The sequence below is a fragment of the Hyla sarda genome, chromosome 3, assembly GCF_029499605.1.
Source record: "Hyla sarda isolate aHylSar1 chromosome 3, aHylSar1.hap1, whole genome shotgun sequence".
Lineage (NCBI taxonomy): Eukaryota > Metazoa > Chordata > Amphibia > Anura > Hylidae > Hyla > Hyla sarda.
In genome coordinates, this window is record NC_079191.1 from 357,302,863 (window position 1) to 357,324,927 (window position 22,065).

The following is a 22,065-nucleotide window of genomic DNA, read 5'->3' on the forward strand; positions in this document are numbered from 1 at the left end:
GAATTTGGATTCTTCAGATTCGATTCGCTCTTCCCTAGTAAAAATTCTGGCATTAGCACATTTCCTATGGAAAAGAAAGTTGCAAGAGACCATGTAAAAACCCCAATGTTCCTTTCAACCTTAAATTTGAAGTCTCTAGTGAGTTGTCCCACATCTGCATCTGGAGCCTATGAGAACATTACCGTATAGACACGTACACCTGTTTTAGTAGGATACAGCGACAAAACATGGTAGCATATCTACTGTGTTTGGATTATTTCTACAGAGGCATAGAAACCTCAATAAAGTATCTTCATGGGGGTTACCAAAACTGGATGGTTACCAAAATAATTTAGAGAATTGCACATTCAGTAGCATGCTACACTTATTTTTATGGCCCCAGGAGAACATTCATGTCAGAGGAGGAAACCCTTACATTGCCCTCACCCCCTCGTTTGTGTTCCAACTTAGAAGCTTCAAGTTGTTGTTTGTTACGCCCCCTGTAATAACCATGTTGTATTGAACGCTGTAGTGTTTTATGGAACGAATGGCTGAAGGGCTGCTGTGCATTGCTAGACCCTGTCACTGTCTTTGAACACCGGCTTACAGAAGAAAAAGATGCCAAACTTCAGGCAACTTGGGATGGAATAAAGAAAGGCTATAGGTGGCAGAGTTTAGCATCAGTTACCAGTGTGGAGTGGCCATGCGTAAGACCAGAGGGGCCTGCTGAGGGTGCACTTTGCAAGTAGACCCAAGTGCAGCCCAAGTAGAAAGGTTCCTTTAAAGGGGTACTCCGGCGCTAAGACATCTTATCCCCTATCCAAAGGATAGGGGATAAGATGCCTGATCGTGGGGGTCCCGCCGCTGGGTCACGGGGGCCAGGGCTGCCGCCGATCACGGGGGCCGGAGCATTGTGACATCCCGCCCCCGTGTGACGTCACACTCCGCCCCCTCAATGCAAGCCTATGGCAGGGGGCGGGGCGTGACATCACAATGCTCCAGCCCCCGTGATCGCCAGTAATCAGACCCGGAGAAAACATGCTCCAGAGACTGATTGTAATGGGGTGCTGCATGCAAGATCACGGGGGTCCCCAGCAGCGGGAACCCCGCGATCAGGCATCTTATCCCCTATCCTTTGGATATCGGATAAGATGTCTTAGCGCCGGAGTACCCCTTTAAGTAAAAGTAACCCTTTCTGACATGGACTGGAACAGTGTTAGATACCTGGGGGCTTGGGATCATACTCAAGTGTGCTGAGTATTGTGCAACATGCATGCTGCATGAGTGGCCAGGCATCTGAGAAAGTAATAGTCTAGGGTGAGCTTGTGGGCTGTAGGCAGAAGCACAGCTGTTGATATCCTGAGTGAAGGTTTCCAGTAAAGGCCATGTAGGATTATCATGAAATGAGACAGTATTCTGAAGCCAGAAACTGGAAGACCTGGAGAGCTTCATTGGTGCTGCACAGCAAGACTCAACTTTAGCTGCTGGGAGACACCTCCATGAACTGGTAAAAAGGTTAAAAAACTTTTAAAGGGGTACTCTGGTGGAAAACAATTATTATTATTATTATTATTTATTTATTTTTTTAAATCAACTGGTGCCAGAAAGTTATCTTAATCCTTCCAGTACTTATCAGCTGCTGTATACTACAGAGGAAGGTCTTTTCTTATTTAATTTCTTTTCAGTCTGTCCACAGTGCTCTCTGCTGACACCTCTGTCCATGTCAGGAACTGTCCAGAGAAGGAGCAGATCCCCATAGCAAACCTCTCCTGCTCTGGACAGTTCCTCATACGGACAGAGGTGTCAGCAGAGAGCACTGTGGTCAGACGCAAAACAAATTCAAAAAGAAAAGAACTTCCTGTGGAGCATACAGCAGCTGATTATTACTGGAAGGAATAAGATTTTTAAATAGAAGTAATTTACAAATCTGTTTAACTTTCTGGCACCAGTTGATTTAAAAAAAAATGTTTTCCAGCGGAGTACCTCTTTAAAGCCATTGCTGGATTGGTATGGCTTTGGAGGTGGAATGACTAGTGGTTTGTAAGTTTGGCTGCCCTGAGGCCTGTTGGTGACCTGTTGACTTATGTTGAGTTGAAGGATGTGACAGGGAGTACTCTCCTAGAGTCATTTCGGTAGGACCTGATTGTTGTGTAACTTTGAAGTACCGTGCCCCAATGTAAGGACTTCTCAGAATGTGGCCATATCACTATTAAACCTCTTTTGTTTAACCACAGGGGGGGACCTCCCCCATCCCTTATATGCGAGTTGACTGCAGGAGTCATATGTTGTCTTTTTCTGATGTATTGTCATCGCCAGCATGTTTGCATTATGTATACACTGACATCCCACCCTGGTGTATGTATAGGATGTAAATCTAACAAATAGATATTGCAGTACGGAGATAACGCTGAGCATGTGTCCATACATTTTCCTTGTTTCTATTAAACATTGAATTGTGACCAGATGCTGCATTTCACCCAAGTGTACATGTAATTGATGCTCACAAAAGCTAAAGGAATGATTTGTGCGAATAAACCATTGCTTTATTGCCCCTTCAGGGTACCACGTTGTGTTTATAGCTCACAAACAGCTCTCATTATTAACGCATTTCGTCTGACTTCAGTCTCTTGTAAACCTTCCTTTAAATCAGTGGTCCCAAACTGTGGCCCTCCAGATGTTGCGAAACTTCAACTCCCAGCATGCCCGGACAGCCAACGGCTGTCTACAAAGCTGTATGGGGGCTAATTTTTGTGCTATAATCTTTAGTTTTTGTCCGTACCATTTTGGCATTGATCAAACTTTTTCAGCACTTTTTTATTTTATTTTTTGTGGGATGTGATGTGACAAAAAGAGAAAAACACAATTCTGATATTTTTTTTACATTTATGCCATTCACTGTGCGATTTGATTAAGATTACATTTTAATAGTTTAAACATTTTCACACTTGTAGCGATAATAAATATGTTTGTGGCATTTAAATGTCAAAAAGACTGGAGGAGTCGGACGACTGATCGGCACCCCTGCAATGCGATCGCAGGGTGTCGATAAGTTAACATGGTACGGAGGTGAAGAAAGCAAACCCTTCTGATGTCAGGCTCTGCTTAAAAATGGTTTAAGTCAAGAGTAATGTTTAAATCCAAAGTGGAATCGCTTATTTGCAGTACAATAAGATAATGACGCGTTTCATGGTGCACTTACCGCTTCCTTAATATGGCTGGCAGAGGTCATATTGGCTCTGTTAATACAGTCTGCCTCAATAGCATGGCTTTGATCAGTTTAAAGGGGTATTCCGCTCCTAAACATCTTATCCCCTATCCAGAGGATAGGGGATAAAATGTCTGATTGGGGAACTGGCCGCTGGGACCCCCTGCGATCTCCAGGCTGGTGACCGCCGCTTTCAGATCACAGAAGCTTGGAGCTTCTGCGTTCGTGACATCAAGCCACGCCACCTCCATTCATGTCTATTGGAGTGTGCGTGACAGTTGTGGTCGCCCATCATCCGGCAGAGTGGAGTTCACCTCATGCACAAGATGACCAGGGTGCTGCACCGGAGATCCCAGCGGCCGGACCCCCGCGATCAGACATCTTATGCCGTATCCTTTTGATAGGGGTTAAGATGTTTAGGAGCAGAGTACCTCTTTAAGCCAGTAGGTGACTATTGTAAGTGCAAAAATAGTGTTTAAAAAAAAAAGTTTTTAAAATATAAAAGCCCATCCCCTAATAAAAATATCATATCAAATGAAAAAAAAAGTCAAAATATGTGTATATATATAGCTATCTACATCAGCAGCATGTGGAATCGTCTAAGGTCTAAAAATATAATGTTTATGTTGCTGCATGGTGAACAGTATCATAAAAACAGAAAAAGAAAAAAAATCCTAAACGCCAGAATCGTTGATTTTTGGTCACTTCATCTATCATAAAAATGTATTTAAAGTGTTAACAAAAAGTCCCATCTGGTATGAGTACAATGCCATTCATGCCACTATAATGCAGCTTAAATAAGAAGGATAAACATATAAAAAAAATAAAAAAATGAAAAAAGAAATAGAAGACAAAAAAAAGAAAACGGATTCTCTTTATGTTCTGTTATGAGGCAATCATTAGGAGCAGTAAAATGATAAACTGTAGTGAAACGCCATCTAGTGGTCATAGGGATCTTTGCATTTATTTAGCAGAAATACTTGCATCATCATGGAGATGAACATTCATATAATGTAGCTGATTTGGGATTGCAAACTTTCAATCTAAAAGGGAATTCTAAATATAATAAAAAGCAAAGAACGATGTAAACACCAGAATCAATGAACAATACAATGTTTACTATGCCAGCTTTTTCTCAATATATTCATGGGGGAGTGCTTAGAAAAGGCATTCTTTTCAGTGGCATAAAGTAGCGTTCACCAAACAGTGTGCCTCCAGCTGTTGTAAAACTACAACTCCCAGCATGCCTGGACAGCCCATGGCTGTCCAGGCATGCTGGGAGTTGTAGTTTTGCAACAGCTGGAGGCATGCTGTTTGGGAAAACCCTGCCTAAAGAGAGAGAGAGAGCAAAAGAAGTATTTTTATTCTTTTTTTTACAGATGCCTTTTTTATCCTGATTAATCTATTGTCCTATGTATTTTAATCTTAATGGGGTACTCCGGTGGAATTTTTATTTTTTAAATTAACTGGCTCCAGAAAGTTAAACAGATTTGTAAATTACTTCTATTTAGAAATCTTAATCCTTCCGGTACTTATCAGCTGCTGTATGCTCCAGAGGAATTTATTTTCTTTTTAAATGTCTTTTCTGTCTGACCACAGTGCTCTCTACTGACACCTCCGTCTGTCTCAGGAACTGTCCAGAGAATGAGCAAATCCCCATAGCAAACCTATCCTGCTCTGGACAGTTCCTTACATGGACAAAGGTGTCAGCAGAGAGCATTGTGGTCAGACAGAAAAGAAATTAAAAAAGAAAAGAACTTCCTCTGGAGCATAAAACAGCTGATGAGTACTGGAAGGATTAATATTTTTAAGTAGAAGTAATTTACAAATCTGTTCAACTTTCTGGCACCAGTTGATTTAAAAAATAAAAACAAAAAAAACACGTATGGACGTATGTCTTTTCGACCGACCTAACTATACTATGCCATACTGTACTAGTATTGTCTATCATCGATGTCAATATTTGCATTGATTTAATCATGTTTTTTTTCTGTTTGTTTGTTTTTTATTTTTTTTATTCTTTCTATAGTTTATATATGATGAAAAAGTTTCCTGGTAAGTAAAACGCAATTGCTAATTTATGTTTTCAAGGTAAAATGTTATAATAGGTGATCGAATGAATAAGCATGAATAAGTTTATATGATAATCATATAACCAGGGCTCAAGTCCTGCAGGAACGCGTGGGAACTGAGTTCCTGCACTTTTTCCACAGCAGGAACACTGTTCCCCTTAGCAGGAGTTCTGCAGGACCAGCCCTTGACTGAAAATCATGGCTGAGTTCCCACACTTTTTTCCCCAAGACTTGACCCCTGCATATAACCAATAAAAAAATAGTACTGGAAACCATGACAACTGCGCTACCATTTCACCAATGTAGTCTGAGCAGCATTGGCCGCATTTATTATGTATTAAAAGATTATTAGGGTTATTAAAGTTTATTATGTATTGAAAAAGTCACAGATAACATTTTACTTTGCCTGTTTATTCCCGAAGGTAAAAGTGGAACTTTCCATTAGTTGGACAGCAAATACACTTTTCCTGTGCAAAAGTTTGGATACATGAAACACATTGGGGATCATATTCAAAACTCGGTTCGCACCAAAAATTTGGCGCAAAACGAGATTTGAATATGACCCTCAATTTGTTTCATTTAAAATGAACAAGTTTCCATCAAATGTTAAAAGTGTTTTACATGAGAATGATCCAAGGTTTACATTAGTCACGGCAGTTTTGCAAAAGTGGGTGGGGTTATGTAAATTTCATGTTTTTCATGATATTTTCAAAGGGGCGAGAGTCCATTTTACATCAAAAATTACACACCAGCTCTTTGCTAGTGTAGAAATCACAGAAATGGTTGCATTTTTTTTGTTTTTGTTTAATCAATCAATCAAATATTGAAAAATAAATAAGTATTATTGGAAAAGGATAATTAAAAAAATATATATACTGCTCAAAAAAATAAAGGGAACACTAAGATAACACATCCTAGATCTGAATGAATGAACTAATCGTATGAAATACTTTCGTCTTTACATAGTTGAATGTGCTGACAGCAAAATCACACAAAAATTATCAATGGAAATCAAATGTATCAACCCATGGAGGTCTGGATATGGAGTCACACTCAAAATCACAGTGGAAAACCACACTACAGGCTGATCCAACTTTATGTAATGTCCTTAAAACAAGTCAAAATGAGGCTCAGTAGTGTGTGTGGCCTCCACGTGCCCGTATGACCTCCCTACAATGACTGGGCATTCTTCTGATGAGTCTGTGGTGGAATGTGGTGTTGGTGGATGGAGCGAGACATGATGTCCCAGATGTGCCTAATCGGATTCAGGTCTGGGGAACGGGCGAGCCAGTCCATAGCATCAATGCCTTCCTCGTGGAGGAACTGCTGACACACTCCAGCCACATGAGGTCTAGCATTGTCTTGCATTAGGAGGAACCCAGGGCCTACCGCACCAGCAAATGGTCTCACAAGGGGTCTGAGGATCTCATCTCGGTAACTAACGGCAGTCAGGCTACCTCTGGAAAGCACCTTTACTAACCCACCGCCAAATAGGTCATGCTGGAGGCTGTTGCAGGCAGCAAAACATTCTCCACGGCGTCTCCAGACTCTGTCACGTCTGTCACATGTGTTCAGTGTGAACCTGCTTTCATTTGTGAAGATCACCGGGCGCCAATCTTAGTGTTTTCTGGCAAATGCCAAATGTCCTGCACGGTGTTGGGCTGTAAGCACAACCCCCACCTGTGGACATCGGGCCCTCATACCACCCTCATGGAGTCTGTTTCTGACCATTTGTGTTGACACATGCACATTTGTGGCCTGCTGGAGGTCATTTTGCAGGGCTCTGGCAGTGCTCCTCCAGCTCCTCCTTGCACAAAGGTGGAGGTAGCGTAGGAGTCCTGCTGCTGAGTTGCCCTCCTACGGCCTCCTCCACGTCTCCTGATGTATTGGTCTTTCTCCTGGTAGTGCCTCCATGCTCTGGACACTACCCTGACAGACACAGCAAACCTTCTTGCCACAGCTCGCATTGATGTGCCATCCTGGATGAGCTGCACTACCTGAGCCACTTGTGTGGGTTGTAGACTCCATCTCATGCTACCACTAGAGTGAAAACACTGCCAGCATTCAAAAGTAACCAAAACATCAGCCAGGAAGCATAGGATCTGAGAAGTGGTCTGTGGTCCCACCTGCAGAACCACTCCTTTATTGGGGGTGTCTTGCTAATTTCCACCTGTCGTCTGTTCCATTTGCACAACAGAATGTGAAATTGATTGTCAATCAGTGTTGCTTTCTGAGTGGACAGTGTGATTTCACAGAAGTGTGATTGACTTGGAGTTACATTATGTTGTTTAAGTGTTCCCTTTATATTTTTGAGCAGTACATATATATATTGTTAGGGTCACTTCCCTTCCATTCACATATAACCTCTGAACATGTTTTATTTATACAGTTATCGCTTGTATGAGCACTCGTAATACTGGATTATTATGTGAGATGATTCTGTCCGAATTTTCTTAATTTTCTAAATTTGGAACCAGAATCAACAATTTTGGGACAAAAAAAAATATAAGTGGCACAAAAATTAACTCTCACATATTTTGGATCCCAGACTTCGCCAAAACAATAAACATGTTAACTCGAAAATGCATTGTTAGTATGAAAACAACACATTTCCAAGTGGTCCTAGTGCCGGCTTGTTCTGTTGACGTTCGCTGTGCATGGAGGTTCCGCCTGTAATTTCTCATTGTGGAGATTCGGCGGTGTGAATGGGCCCTAGCAGTTAGCGAAAAAGTCTGTGAAGGAAAATAAGCCCAATACTGATTACACAGCCTCGGGTCCACAAAACAGCCACAAGTACAAAGGATATTCACAGGTAAAGAGTATAGTGTCCGGCAAAGTAGGCCAGTGGGTAAAATCTTGCTTTTATTAATTTTACATAAAAAAAAAAAAAAAACGGTACATCTGATGAACAGGCAGATTGTGAACATCTGACACGTTTCAGGTATGAAAACCCTTTGTCATAGCCAATGACTAAGAGTCCTCATACCCAAAATGCAACAGACGTCCTGAATCTGCTTGATCATTGCTTGGATGTACTGCTTGTTTCTACATACCTAATAAAAGGAAGATCTTATCCAAATGCCTGATGTGATGGGCATTGTGCTCTTTACCAGCAATAGTTGTTATTTTAAGGAAAAACTACAGCCAGCCACACATTTCCCATGCAGCTGCCAAATGAATGGAGTGCATGGATGTGCTGGATCTTTGACACATAAGCTCCAAATAGAATATGGACATTTTCTTAATGGGCTACAGACACCCTTTGCAATGAATATTTTTCATTGCTTAATGCTTCATTAAATATTTTCTACCATTTAGTTGCTACTCTGTCAGATAAGTTAAGTCTGTCAGACAGACTTTCTGCTGTTCCAGAAGTAGAGATAGATTTTCAACAGGGAGAAAGACTCCTTGAAGGGGTACTCCAGTGGAAAACTTTTTTTTTTTTTTTTTTAATCAACTGGTGCCAGAAAGTTAAACAGATTTGTAAATTACTTCTATTAAAAAATCTTAATCCTTCCAGTACTCATTAGCTGCTGAATACTAAAGAGGAAATTATTTTCTTTTTGGAACACAGTGCTCTCTCCTGACATCATGAGCACAATGCTCTCTTCCATTTTAGGAACCGTCCAGAGCAGCATATGTTTGCTATGGGGATTTTCTCCTACTCTGGACAGTTCTTAAAATGGACAGAGATGTCAGCAGAGAGCACTGTGGCAATGATGTCAGCAGAGAGCTCTGTGTTCCAAAAAGAAAAGAATTTCATCTGTATAATAGGTACTGGAAGGATTAAGATTTTTTTATAGAAGTCATTTATAAATCTGTTTAACTTTCTGATTTAAAAAAAAATGTAAATAAAAGTTTTCCACCAGAGTACCCCTTTAATGGCAACTCCCACTGTCTTGAGAAAGAGAAGGGAGGACAGATACAAAGTAGTTTATATGGGAGACTCTGTCATGACTTTCATGCTGCTTTAAGCCATCAAGACGGTACCCAGTGGTTATTGTCCGCCCTGTCAGCTTTGGTCAATAAAGCTCTCCCTAAAACTAAATACGGAGGGATCTGTCAGTCAAGGCTTGTGGGATAAACTGCCAAGGACTGCCCCAATGACTCTTGGTTGGGCAGCAATGGAAATTGTTGACCGGCTCCCTATAAAGAGTATGTTGTGGGGTGGGGACTGAACGGGGTTATGTAAGAATGTTTTCTATGTTTTTAGTTCTGTTTTTACCAGTAGTCTAAAATCTATTGTTATTCCTTTTTAAAGGTGGGAGTCTGTCATTCTGGTCACAATGTATGCTATTTACATTCTCATAATGAAGTAAGTTATTTATATGGAAATATTAGTTTATTTGTCCTGCTCAGTCAAACAAAAAGAGACGGGAGGAAAACATTGCAGGCATCATACAAATAAATCTACATAAATGAAATGTTAAAAAGTAAAAAAAAATCATCTTATAAATAAGTCATAAATAATACATACATTACAAAGACATAAATCCCTATTAAAAGTGTCCTGTTATGTTTTCTAACGGCCTGTATTTTGACTTATAATAATGGGAACTTTTGGTCATTATGATAGTCAGTATTTTGGTCAGTATTTTTAGCCAATAGAAACATACTGTAGTAACATAGACTGTGTCGGCAGATAAGAACCATTCAGCCTATCTAGTCTACCCAATATACCCAATATTCTGAATACTATCAATAGTCCCTAGCACTATCTTAAAGGAGTATTCCAGCACAAAATATTTTATCCCCTATCCAAAGGATAGGGGATAAGTTATAGATCGCAGGGGGTCCGAGCGCTGGGGCCCCCGGGATCTCCTGGACGGGGCCGGGGTAGTCTGCAGGAAGTGAAGTTTCGTCCCCTGCAGAAAGATGCGGCAGACATGCCCCCTCCATGTATCTCTATGGGGTACATGGAGGGGGCGTGTCGGCCACTGCGTCATGCCGGGACAGAACGCCCCCTTTCCAGCATACTGCTGCGGCCCCTTCCAGGAGATCCCGGGGGGCCCCAGTGCTCGGACCCCCCATGATCTATAACTTGTCCCCTATCCTTCGGATAGGGGATAAGTTATATTGAACTTCAGATCTCCTTTAAATGAAAGATAGCCCTTTGCCTATCCATACCTTATATGAAGGATAGCCTTAAGCCTATCCCATGCATGCTTAAAGGGGTACTCCGCCCCTAGACATCTTATCCCCTATCCAAAAGATGTCTGATTGCGGGGTCCCGCCGCTGGGGACCCCAGTGATCTCCCTGCTGCACCCGGCATTCATTTAGATGGTTGGGTGCAGCACTGGAGGCTGGTGACGGCACGGTCACGCCCCACTCGTGATGCCACGTCCCTGAGGGGGCATGGCCATGACATCACGAGTGGGGCGTGACCGTGATCTCACGAGCCTCCACATCACCAGTCAGCCGGCACGGTGCGAAGTTCGCTCCGTGGACCGGATGTCTGGAGTGCCGCAGCCGAGATCACAGGGGTCCCCAGCGGCGGATAGGGGATAAGGATATAGGGGCGGAGTACCACTTTAAAATTCTTCACTGTATTTGCAGCAACCACTTCTACAAGAAAGTCATTCCATGCACCCACTACTCTCTCAGTAAAGTAATACTTCCTGATATTACTGCATAAACCTTTGCCCCTCTAATATAAAACTATGTCCTCTTGTCGTATTTTTTCTTTTAAATATGCTCTCCTCCTTTACCGCATGGATTCCCTTTATGCATTTATAAGTTTCTATCATATCCCCTCTGTCTCTTCTTTCCCCCAGCACAATGGACAGAACCGAGCCTTACTTTACTATGTATATGCAGCCATAAAACAATCTTGTGTCACAGATTCTAGCTATATGGACAAACTCCTTTTTATAGCATCATAATCCCCTGACAAGGCTACAAAACTGACAAAACTGATACAGAAATCAAATAGAGAAATCTGCCATCATTAGTAAAGACAGGGCATAGGGATGTCAAAGCTTGTGTGCCACCAGGCACAACTGATGCCAACCTAGCCTTGTACATAATAGCTCAAAATATTCTGCTTACAGCTAAACTTCACAACGCTCATAGCTCAAGATGATGTGTTATGTCACAGTATAAGAGTTTATGGCTAAGTGCAATGAGTAATCCAGATGGTCTTTTTATTCTAGATACAACTCCTTTATACACCGGTGCTTTGAAAAGAGAAAAAAAGGAGCAGGAAACCTGGCAAATGGGCTGGCGAGTAATGCAGAAATAGACGACAACATCAATTGTGATGCCACCGTGGTATTATTAAAGAAAGGTAAAGGCCTTTCTCCCAACATGCACTTTATTTGTTGTCCAATTGAGCACCCATAGGACTTCAACCTCTACAACTCATATTTGCAGCCCTAAATACTGACAATGTTGTATCACTGCACAGGGAAAATTCTTACAGTCATAACCTGCCTAATGCATGCAGGGATATATCACTAAAAATAATAAACTATGAGTTACTAATAACCACAGTGACGTCACAATACAAAAAATACTACACACTGTAATGCAACAGCAAACAGTATGTATACTAGATACAGTTATGTCAGATCACAGGGATAATAAATACTATAATGTAAAATTACAGGTATAATAGACACAGTGATGTCACAGTACAAGGAGTATGAATACTATAATGTAATATTACAGGTATAATAGACACAGTGATGTCACAGTACAAGGAGTATGAATACTATAATGTAATATTACAGGTATAATAGACACAGTGATGTCACAGTACAAGGAGTATGAATACTATAATGTAATATAACAGGTATAATAGACACAGTGATGTCACAGTACAAGGAGTATGAATACTATAATGTAATATAACAGGTATAATAGACACAGTGATGTCACAGTACAGGGAGGAAAAATACTTCAGTATAATGTAACATTACAGGTATAATAGACACAGTGATGTCACAGTACAAGGAGTATGAATACTATAATGTAATATTACAGGTATAATAGACACAGTGATGTCACAGTACAAGGAGTATGAATACTATAATGTAATATTACAGGTATAATAGACACAGTGATGTCACAGTACAAGGAGTATGAATACTATAATGTAATATTACAGGTATAATAGACACAGTGATGTCACAGTACAAGGAGTATGAATACTATAATGTAATATTACAGGTATAATAGACACAGTGATGTCACAGTACCGGGAGGAAAAATACTATAATGTAATATTACAGGTATAATAGATACAGTGATGTCACAGTACAAGGAGTATGAACACTATAATGTAATATAACAGGTATAATAGACACAGTGATGTCACAGTACAGGGAGGAAAAATACTATAATGTAAAATTACAGGTATAATAGACACAGTGATGTCACAGTACAAAAAGTATGAATACTATAATGTAATATTACAGGTATAATAGACACAGTGATGTCACAATACAAGGAGTATGAATACTATAATGTAATATTACAGGTATAATAGACACAGTGATGTCACAGTACAAGGAGTATGAATACTATAATGTAATATTACAGGTATAATAGACACAGTGATGTCACAATACAAGGAGTATGAATACTATAATGTAATATTACAGGTATAATAGACACAGTGATGTCACAGTACAAGGAGTATGAATACTATAATGTAATATTACAGGTATAATAGACACAGTGATGTCACAGTACAAGGAGTATGAATACTATAATGTAATATTACAGGTATAATAGACACAGTGATGTCACAGTACAAGGAGTATGAATACTATAATGTAATATTACAGGTATAATAGACACAGTGATGTCACAGTCCAGGGAGGAAAAATATTATAATGTAAAATTACAGGTATAATAGACACAGTGATGTCACAGTACATGGAGTATGAATACTATAATGTAATATTACAGGTATAATAGACACAGTGATGTCACAGTACATGGAGTATGAATACTATAATGTAATATTACAGGTATAATACACAATGTCGTTGTTTACATCTACCACAGTAGTGCACCTAAATTCCTGTATTCTAATTGTTACACATCCACACCGTTTATCTGGTGTAGGATTCTATTGTGGCACTTGTAGTCCGCTGCAGGCATCCTCCATTGTATGCATTTTTATGCTGGGGATCGCCCCTAGCAACGGACTACAAGGGCAGGATCTGCTCCCCCAGAATATATGCACAACCGCATTAGGGGTTGAGAACCTCCAGCCATTTGAGACCATATCTTTGATGTTGTTTAAACAGGTATAATAGACACAGTGATGTCATAGTACAAGGAGTATAAATACTATAATGTGAGAATACAGGTATAATACATAAAGTGATGTCACAGTACAAGGAGTATAAATACTATAATGTGAGAATATAGGTATAATACATAAAGTGATGTCACAGTACAAGGAGTATAAATACTATAATGTGAGAATATAGGTATAATACATAAAGTGATGTCACAGTACAAGGAGTATAAATACTATAATGTGAGAATACAGGTATAATACATAAAGTGATGTCACAGTACAAGGAGTATAAAAACTATAATGTGAGAATATAGGTATAATACATAAAGTGATGTCATAGTACAAGGAGTATAAATACTATAATGTGAGAATACAGGTATAATACATAAAGTGATGTCACAGTACAAGGAGTATAAATACTATAATGTGAGAATACAGGTATAATACATAAAGTGATGTCACAGTACAAGGAGTATAAATACTATAATGTGAGAATACAGGTATAATACATAAAGTGATGTCATCGTACAGGGAGTATAAATACTATAATGTGATGTCACGGTACAGGGAGTATAAATACTATAATGTGAGAATACAGGTATAATACATAAAGTGATGTCACAGTACAGGGAGTATAAATACTATAATGTGATGTCACGGTACAGGGAGTATAAATACTATAATGTGAGAATATAGGTATAATGCATAAAGTGATGTCATAGTACAGGGAGTATAAATACTATAATGTGAGAATACAGGTATAATACATAAAGTGATGTCATAGTACAGGGAGTATAAATACTATAATGTGAGAATACAGGTATAATACATAAAGTGATGTCATAGTACAGGGAGTATAAATACTTTAATGTGAGAATATAGGTATAATACATAAAGTGATGTCATAGTACAGGGAGTATAAATACTATAATGTGAGAATACAGGTATAATAAATAAAGTGATGTCACAGTACAGGGAGTATAAATACTATAATGTGAGAATACAGGTATAATACATAAAGTGATGTCATAGTACAGGGAGTATAAATACTTTAATGTGAGAATATAGGTATAATACATAAAGTGATGTCATAGTACAGGGAGTATAAATACTATAATGTGAGAATACAGGTATAATAAATAAAGTGATGTCACAGTACAGGGAGTATAAATACTATAATGTGATGTCACGGTACAGGGAGTATAAATACTATAATGTGAGAATATAGGTATAATGCATAAAGTGATGTCACAGTACAGGGAGTATAAATACTATAATGTGAGAATATAGGTATAATGCATAAAGTGATGTCATAGTACAGGGAGTATAAATACTATAATGTGAGAATACAGGTCACACAGGGATGTCACAGTACATGAATGTGATGTCATAATACAGGTATAATAAACAGAGTGATGCCACAGTACAAGGAATATAAATACTGTGATGTCAAGTATAGTAGTTACACTGGCCCAGATTTATTAATCTGCCTGAAACAAACACTGATTGTTTTTCCCTTAAAGAGTACCTGTCATCAACTAAACTTTCCCTGATCCCCCTCCCCATCTGTCCCTTTCTCTAACTATGCCTATCCCTGTGTTTATTGAGGTTTAAAACGCTGTGGAAATACCTTTTTTATCCCTCTTCATTAGCTCAGAAGCACTGTCTTTCTGAGGGGTAGAAGGAGGCGGGTCCCGGCAGGCATGATGTCCCATGAAGCCTGGCCGGGACTCTGCTTCTGCCAGTCTTCCTGTATGCTGCTTTCCCTCTGCAGAAATGTTTCCCAACCAGGGTACCTCCAGCTGTTGCAGAACTACAACTCCCAGCATGCCCAGACAGCCAACAGCTGGGAGTTGTAGTTTTGCAACAGCTGGAGGCACCCTGGTTGGGAAACACTGCTCTGCAGTGTGCATACAGACTAAGTACAGGGGAGGGACGGCAGCCTCTGTCTCTCTCTCTCTCCTGTGTCTCTCTGCACTAAAAAGTCAATGCTGAGAACCAGGGGCGGTGGGAGCAATTACAGAGGCAGTAATTAAGATGAATGTCAGGGGCGGGGCGCAGAGCAGGGAGTGCAGTGAGATAATACAATGTATAAGATAACGTGTGGTGAGGGGCAGGAAGAACACAGAGCAGGGGGAGGGGGAGGTGACTGGCCTCTGTTATATGAGAGGCATGTGCAGGCTTGTAGCTCACAGTGCTGCTCCAGGCTGGGAGCGAGTCCTGAACTGAGAGTATTGAACTTCCTGTGGAAGGACCAGTGCCCTTTCAGCATTAGTCCTAAGAGCTGTACACTTACTATGAAAAGCATAGGAAGCTGCCTGCAGACCAGGCATAGAAGAGTGACCCCTAGTGGCCAAAAGTATAAAATGAAAAAACTGGTATAAATATTAATATTTTTTAATGAAAATATATTACAATATGTCTTCATTAATGATTATGAACAACATATTAAACGTTTTTGTTGATGACAGGTACTCTAAAACAATCACAACTCAGCTTTCATATCTTAATAAGCTCTGGTAAAAATGAAAGCTGAGCTGTGATTGGTTGTTATACGCAAATCAGACAGTTTTGACCTTATGCGGATTGATAAAGTGATGTCACAGTACAAAAAAGGATAAACACTGTGTAGTCATGGGAAACCTTTTTGCACACAGTGATGTCACAGAGTGGAAATAATGTGCACAGTGATGCCATAAAGTAAGTTTAAACGGAATACGACAACACTGGATAACTGGGTATAAAAGCAAACTGTACCTTTCCTGGAGCTGATGTTGGTTGCTAAACTTATGAGCTCACCTTTTTATTTCTCAGCCAAGTGTCATGCTGCCCAGCTGCTCTAGTGCCACAGCCTGGCATGCCGTCTACTCGCCTCACCTTCCACACTCTCTTTGATTAACATAAAGAGCTCTTTATAATAGGGGCTAGTAGGTGAGGGAGAGCATGGATGTGTACTATGGCACTTGAGCAGGTGGCTCCACCTCATTGACACTTGGCTGAGAAATAAAAAGGTAATTTCATAAGTTTGGTAACCACCATCAGCTCCAGGAAAGGTACAGTTTACTGTTATATCCTAACAACTATCCAATGGTGTCAGCGGCTTTTCGCAGCAAACACAACTGACAGAATCTCTTTAGTCTCACAGAATAGGAGTATTAAACATAGTGCTCTACAGTAAAATGCAAAATTACCACAATGACATCACTGCACAGAAATAGTAAAAACAGCATCATAATAAAAGGTTCATAACACCTTGATATTACAGTACAAAGACAACAGACATATTGATGTTACAATACAGGGATAAGGAACTCAACAATTTCCCAATAAAGAGATTATTAACATCATAGTATCATGTCATAGTACTAGATTAAAGGGGTACTCCGCCCCTAGACATCTTATCCCCGATCCAAAGTATAGGGGATAAGATGCCTGATCGCGGGAGTCCCGCCGCTGGGGACCCCCGTGATCTTGCACGTGGCACCCCGTTTGTAATCAGTCCCCGGAGCGTGTTCGCTCCGGGTCTGATTACCGGCGACCACAGGGCCGGCGGCGTGTGACGTCACGCCTCCGCCCCCGTGTGACGTCACGCTCCTCCCCATGTATCACCATGTGTATTAAAGGGGTACTCTGCCCCTAGACATCTTATCCCCTATCCAAAGGATAGGGGATAAGATGCCTGATCATGGGAGTCCCGCTGCCGGGGGCGTGATTGCTGTCACGCCCCCTCCCATAGGCTTGCATTGAGGTGCGGAGCGTGACGTCACACGCTGTCGGCCATGTGGTCACGGGTAATCAGACCCGGAGCAAACACGCTCCGGGGACTGATTACAAATGGGGTGCCGCGAGCAAGATGACAGGGGTCCCCAGCAGCGGAACTCCCATGATCAGGCATCTTATCCCCTATCCTTTGGATAGGGGATAAGATGTCTAGGGGCGGAGTACCCCTTTAATACACATGGTGATACATCTTAAATGCTATTGCACACAGTGATGTCACAATACCAGAGTAATAGATATGTTAAAAGATAATGCACACAGTAAAGTCATTATACAGAAATTATAGTCATACCCGAGTGTGCCTTTGGCTGTCCGGGCATGCTGGGATTTGTTGTTTTACAACAGCTGGTGGCATCCTGGTTGGGAAACACTGTCATAGCTGAATACACTGTATACTATTAAGAAGTAGTTCCAATTCATCAGATATTATACATAAATGTATTTAGTATATTTATTGTTTTTTAACCAATAACCACACTGTTCTCATCTAGATATTGCCAAATATCTTTGGTATTACATGGTATTATAGTTAAAAATGAATGCACACAGTAACATCACAGTTAAAGGGGTTATCCAGGAAAAAACTTTTTTTTATATATATATATCAACTGGCTCCAGAAAGTTAAACAGATTTGTAAATTACTTCTATTAAAAAATCTTAATCCTTTCAGTACTTATGAGCTTCTGAAGTTGAGTTGTTCTTTTCTGTCTAAGTGCTCTCTGATGACACGTGTCTCGTGAAACGCCCAGTTTAGAAGAGTTTTGCTATGGGGATTTGCTTCTAAACTGGGCGGTTCCCGAGACAGGTGTCATCAGAGAGCACTTAGACAGAAAAGAACAACTCAACTTCAGAAGCTCATAAGTACTGAAAGGATTACCGTAAGTTTTTTTTATAGAAGTAATTTACAAATCTGTTTAACTTTCTGGAGCCAGTTGATATATAAAAAAAAAAAAATGTTTTTCCTGGATAACCCCTTTGAGCAATTATAGTCAACTGTGTCATACCCGAGTATTTCCCAACAAAGGTGCCTCCAGCTGTTGTAAAACAACATCTCCCAGCATGCCCGGACAGCCTTTGGCTGTCCGGGCATGCTGGAATTTGTTGTTTTATAACAGCTGGAGGCATCCTGGTTGGAAAACACTGTCATAGCTGAATACACTGTATACTATATACAAGAAGTAGTTCCATTTTGTCAGATATTATACATAAATGTATTTTGTATGTGTATTGTTTTGTTTTTTACCAATAACCACACTGTTTTCTTTTAGATATTGCCAAGAATCGTCACATCTTTGTTTTTCGTTTATAGGAAATTTTCATCGTAAAACCTCGGTGATCATGGTGGATGAGATACTTTCTGCATATCCACATCAGCTATCGTTTTCAGAGGCCGGACTGAGGATCATGATAACTAGTCACTTTCCGCCAAAAACTCGTCTCTCCATGGCTAGTCGCATGCTGATAAATGAGGTCAGTCTATTGAATACTGAGGCTTAGAACATCTCGCCTGCTTGTGAACAGCTGGTCATTACATCACCAGTTATCATAGCATTGGTCCCTGAAACACGGAACAGAACGTTCCTACCAGGGCTGAGAACAGATAAACTGGGTGCTTAGAGTATAAAAAAAAAATAAAAAAACATATTATCTAGTCCAGTGTTATTATAATGGCAACAGCAGAGTCATAGTTATACTGGATAGGTAAATAACATTATAGTAATGGTACCACCAGTGCCCGGAATAGGGGTATACGTAGGCAGATAGACATATATGGCTCATTGATATGGCTGTATTTAAATCAATAAATAAAATATATTCTTATTTGCTTTTTTACAAGATATCATGGAGTTTTACTTGGGATATATATATATATATATATATATATATATATATTTTTTTTTTTTTTTATATATATTATTATTTATATATATATATATATATATATATTAATTTTATATATATATATATATATATATATATATATATATAGCAGCAAAGAAGATAGTCCGGCACAGAACTGAAGTATGCAGGTAAAAACTCAGAATTTTATTTCAGCATAACGCAGTACACAGAAGTAGGCTTCTGTGTACTGCGTTATGCTGAAATAAAATTCTGAGTTTTTACCTGCATACTTCAGTTCTGTGCCGGACTATCTTCTTTGCTGCTAATTGTGTGAGCCGGAGGCGGAACCGGCGTGTCCGCAGCACGAACTCAGGAGCAGCTGCGGGTGTGGTGAGCGGCAATCCATTTTTGTGCATATATATATATATATATATCTTAAATAAAACTCCATGATATCTTGTAGAAAAGCAAATAAGAATATATTTTATTTATTCATTTAAATGCTGCCATATCAATATATATATATATATATATGTATATATATATATATATATTATTATTTTTTTTTTTTTAAATATTTATATATATTATATATTTATATTTATCTCATATATATATATATATATATATATATCTACACACACACACACATTATAGATAGATATATAGATGTACACATATAAATACAAAGAAGTAATACAGTTATACAGTACATCAGGGGTCAAGTGCTGGTGAAAAAAAAGTGAGGGAACTCATCCAAGAATTACACTCAAGAGCTGGTCCTGAAGGACTACTTTTTCCTGCTGTGGAAAAAGTGCAGGAACTCAGTTCCCACATGTTCCTGTAGGACTTGAGCCCTGCAGTACATACAGAAAATATAGTCATGTAAGTGTGGAAGAATTTTTTATTTATTTACATTTTTTTGACATTTCCAATTTTCTATTTTAGTATCTAAATAAGTGTTTCCCAACCAGTGTGCCTCCAGCTGTTGCAAAACTACAACTCCCAGAGAGTTGTAGTTTTGCAACCGCTGGAGTCACCCTGGTTGGGAAATACTGATCTATATTATGAAATAATCCTGAAATCCTGCAGTGTTCATTCCGACCACTAGGCCTAAAACTGAGCTGAAATTTCCTGTTCTATCTGTGGTGTTAAGGAAGAGGCTGTTGTAAAGTGAGCTGTACAGCATTATAGAAAATAGAGAAGACAGCAGGAGCTCAGCCTCCCTTTCCCAATTACAATGCCTTTTGCATAGGTCACAGAGCATGATTACAAATCTGCCCTATACAAAAAAAAGGGTCTGGAGTTATTCATTGTGCCTATGTCTATGGGGCTTACTGTAACACATATCTCTAAATCCCGTTAAGAGCAGCCCAGGCAAGATGGCTGCCCCCATAGTATTTTACAAAAAAAAAAAAAATATTGCAATTATAAAATAAAAATAAGATAAGAAAAATTACTAGAATACTTAAGTATCTTGTTATAAACAGGGAGAAAAATAAAGGTAGTGCGTGTAATTTAAGGATAAATCACATTGCCCCATAAAAGTCGCAGCTATAGTTTATGGAAATTCTCTTTACCAGCTATTTGCTGGTGGGTGAACTTTATATTCTGACAGGTAAAGAAAGTGTTATCCATTTCAACCCTTAGTAAAGTCTTGTAAAGGCTCTGTGTCTTTGATCTTAGACATCAGTATACTCTTAAAATTACACATTGCAGCATAAACAGAAAAAATGACAGGTTTGTGCTGCCAAGGCACCCTTCATCATGGTTGATGAAAGATGCCTATGTGCCAGAAACGTGTCAGCTTATACCAGCTATGCTGTAATATGTTATTTTAAAAAATATTGAAATAATGTCTGAAGTTTTAAACCACACCTGCTGGATTCATCTGCCTTTTTACTACATGAATATTATATTCCAGATCTGTATTTCAAGTTCATAAGACAATAGTGTTTCGTGTTTTAAAAACAGATCCATATTTCATCTAATACAGAGTACAGAGGAATGCAGCCCTGTAGTTGAAACATTGCAATTTGCTACAGGAAAAAAAAACTCATCAAAAAGTGAACCTAAATCCGATCTATAGTCCCCACTCCTGCAGTTTTGTGGCATATTCCTGTTCATTTTCTGTTCAAAGTCTTTGACGCACGTTTTGTTACAGAGACAGAGATTAATAAACAGCCGAGCCTATGCAAATGGAGAGTCAGAGGTTTCCATTAAAATTCCAATTAAACACGCTGTCGAGAATGGAACGGGCCCTGGGATTTCTACAGAGAGAAGTGCAAATGGCACAAGGAAGGATGAAGACGTTGCCGAAGCGGGCAATGAAACCGAGAATGAAAACGAGGACAATGAAAATAATGAAAATGACGAAGATGAAGAAGAGGATGATGATAATGATGGACCTTTCACACCTTTTGAAATTCCTAGTAAGTCTCTGTGGTCTCTTTAATCTGTATTGTCTAGAAAATGAATTTATCTAAGATAACCAGGAAAGTTATAAAACTGTGAGAAATCTTGTGGTGGACCCACCTAATTAAAGGGGTACTCTGCTGCTCAGCATTTGGGACAAACTGTTCCAAACACTGAAGCCGGCTCCATGAGCTTGTTATGTCATAGCCCCGCCCCCTCGTGATGTCACGCCCCGCCCCCTCAATACAAGTGTATGGGAGGGAGCGTGACTGTCGTCACGTCCCCTCCCATAGACTTGCATTGAGGGGGCAGAGCGTGATGTCATGAGCAGGCGTGGCTATGACGTCACAAGCTCCCGGCGCCGACTCCAGCGTACCCCTTTAAAGTGAACCTGTTTCTAGTTTAATGCTGCCCAAAACAGTGGCGGCATGAAACACTGACAGTCTCCCTTATCACAGAGATCTTTATCAGTCTTTGAAATAATGGCTGAAAATATGCGTAAAAAATCGGTTCACC

At 39.6% G+C, this 22,065-nt stretch overlaps 1 protein-coding gene across 1 annotated transcript in view; it reads left to right on the forward strand.

Annotated features, from left to right (window-relative positions):
• The window catches only part of SLC24A3 (solute carrier family 24 member 3), a 380,969-nt gene that overhangs the window by 319,777 nt on the left and 39,127 nt on the right, over window positions 1–22,065 (forward strand). Inside the window, exons 8-12 of the mRNA XM_056567630.1 lie at window positions 5,214–5,239; window positions 9,518–9,571; window positions 11,410–11,543; window positions 18,602–18,762; window positions 21,299–21,566. Coding sequence (XP_056423605.1) covers window positions 5,214–5,239; window positions 9,518–9,571; window positions 11,410–11,543; window positions 18,602–18,762; window positions 21,299–21,566 — 643 coding nt within the window. The remainder of the gene's footprint in view (window positions 1–5,213; window positions 5,240–9,517; window positions 9,572–11,409; window positions 11,544–18,601; window positions 18,763–21,298; window positions 21,567–22,065) is intronic.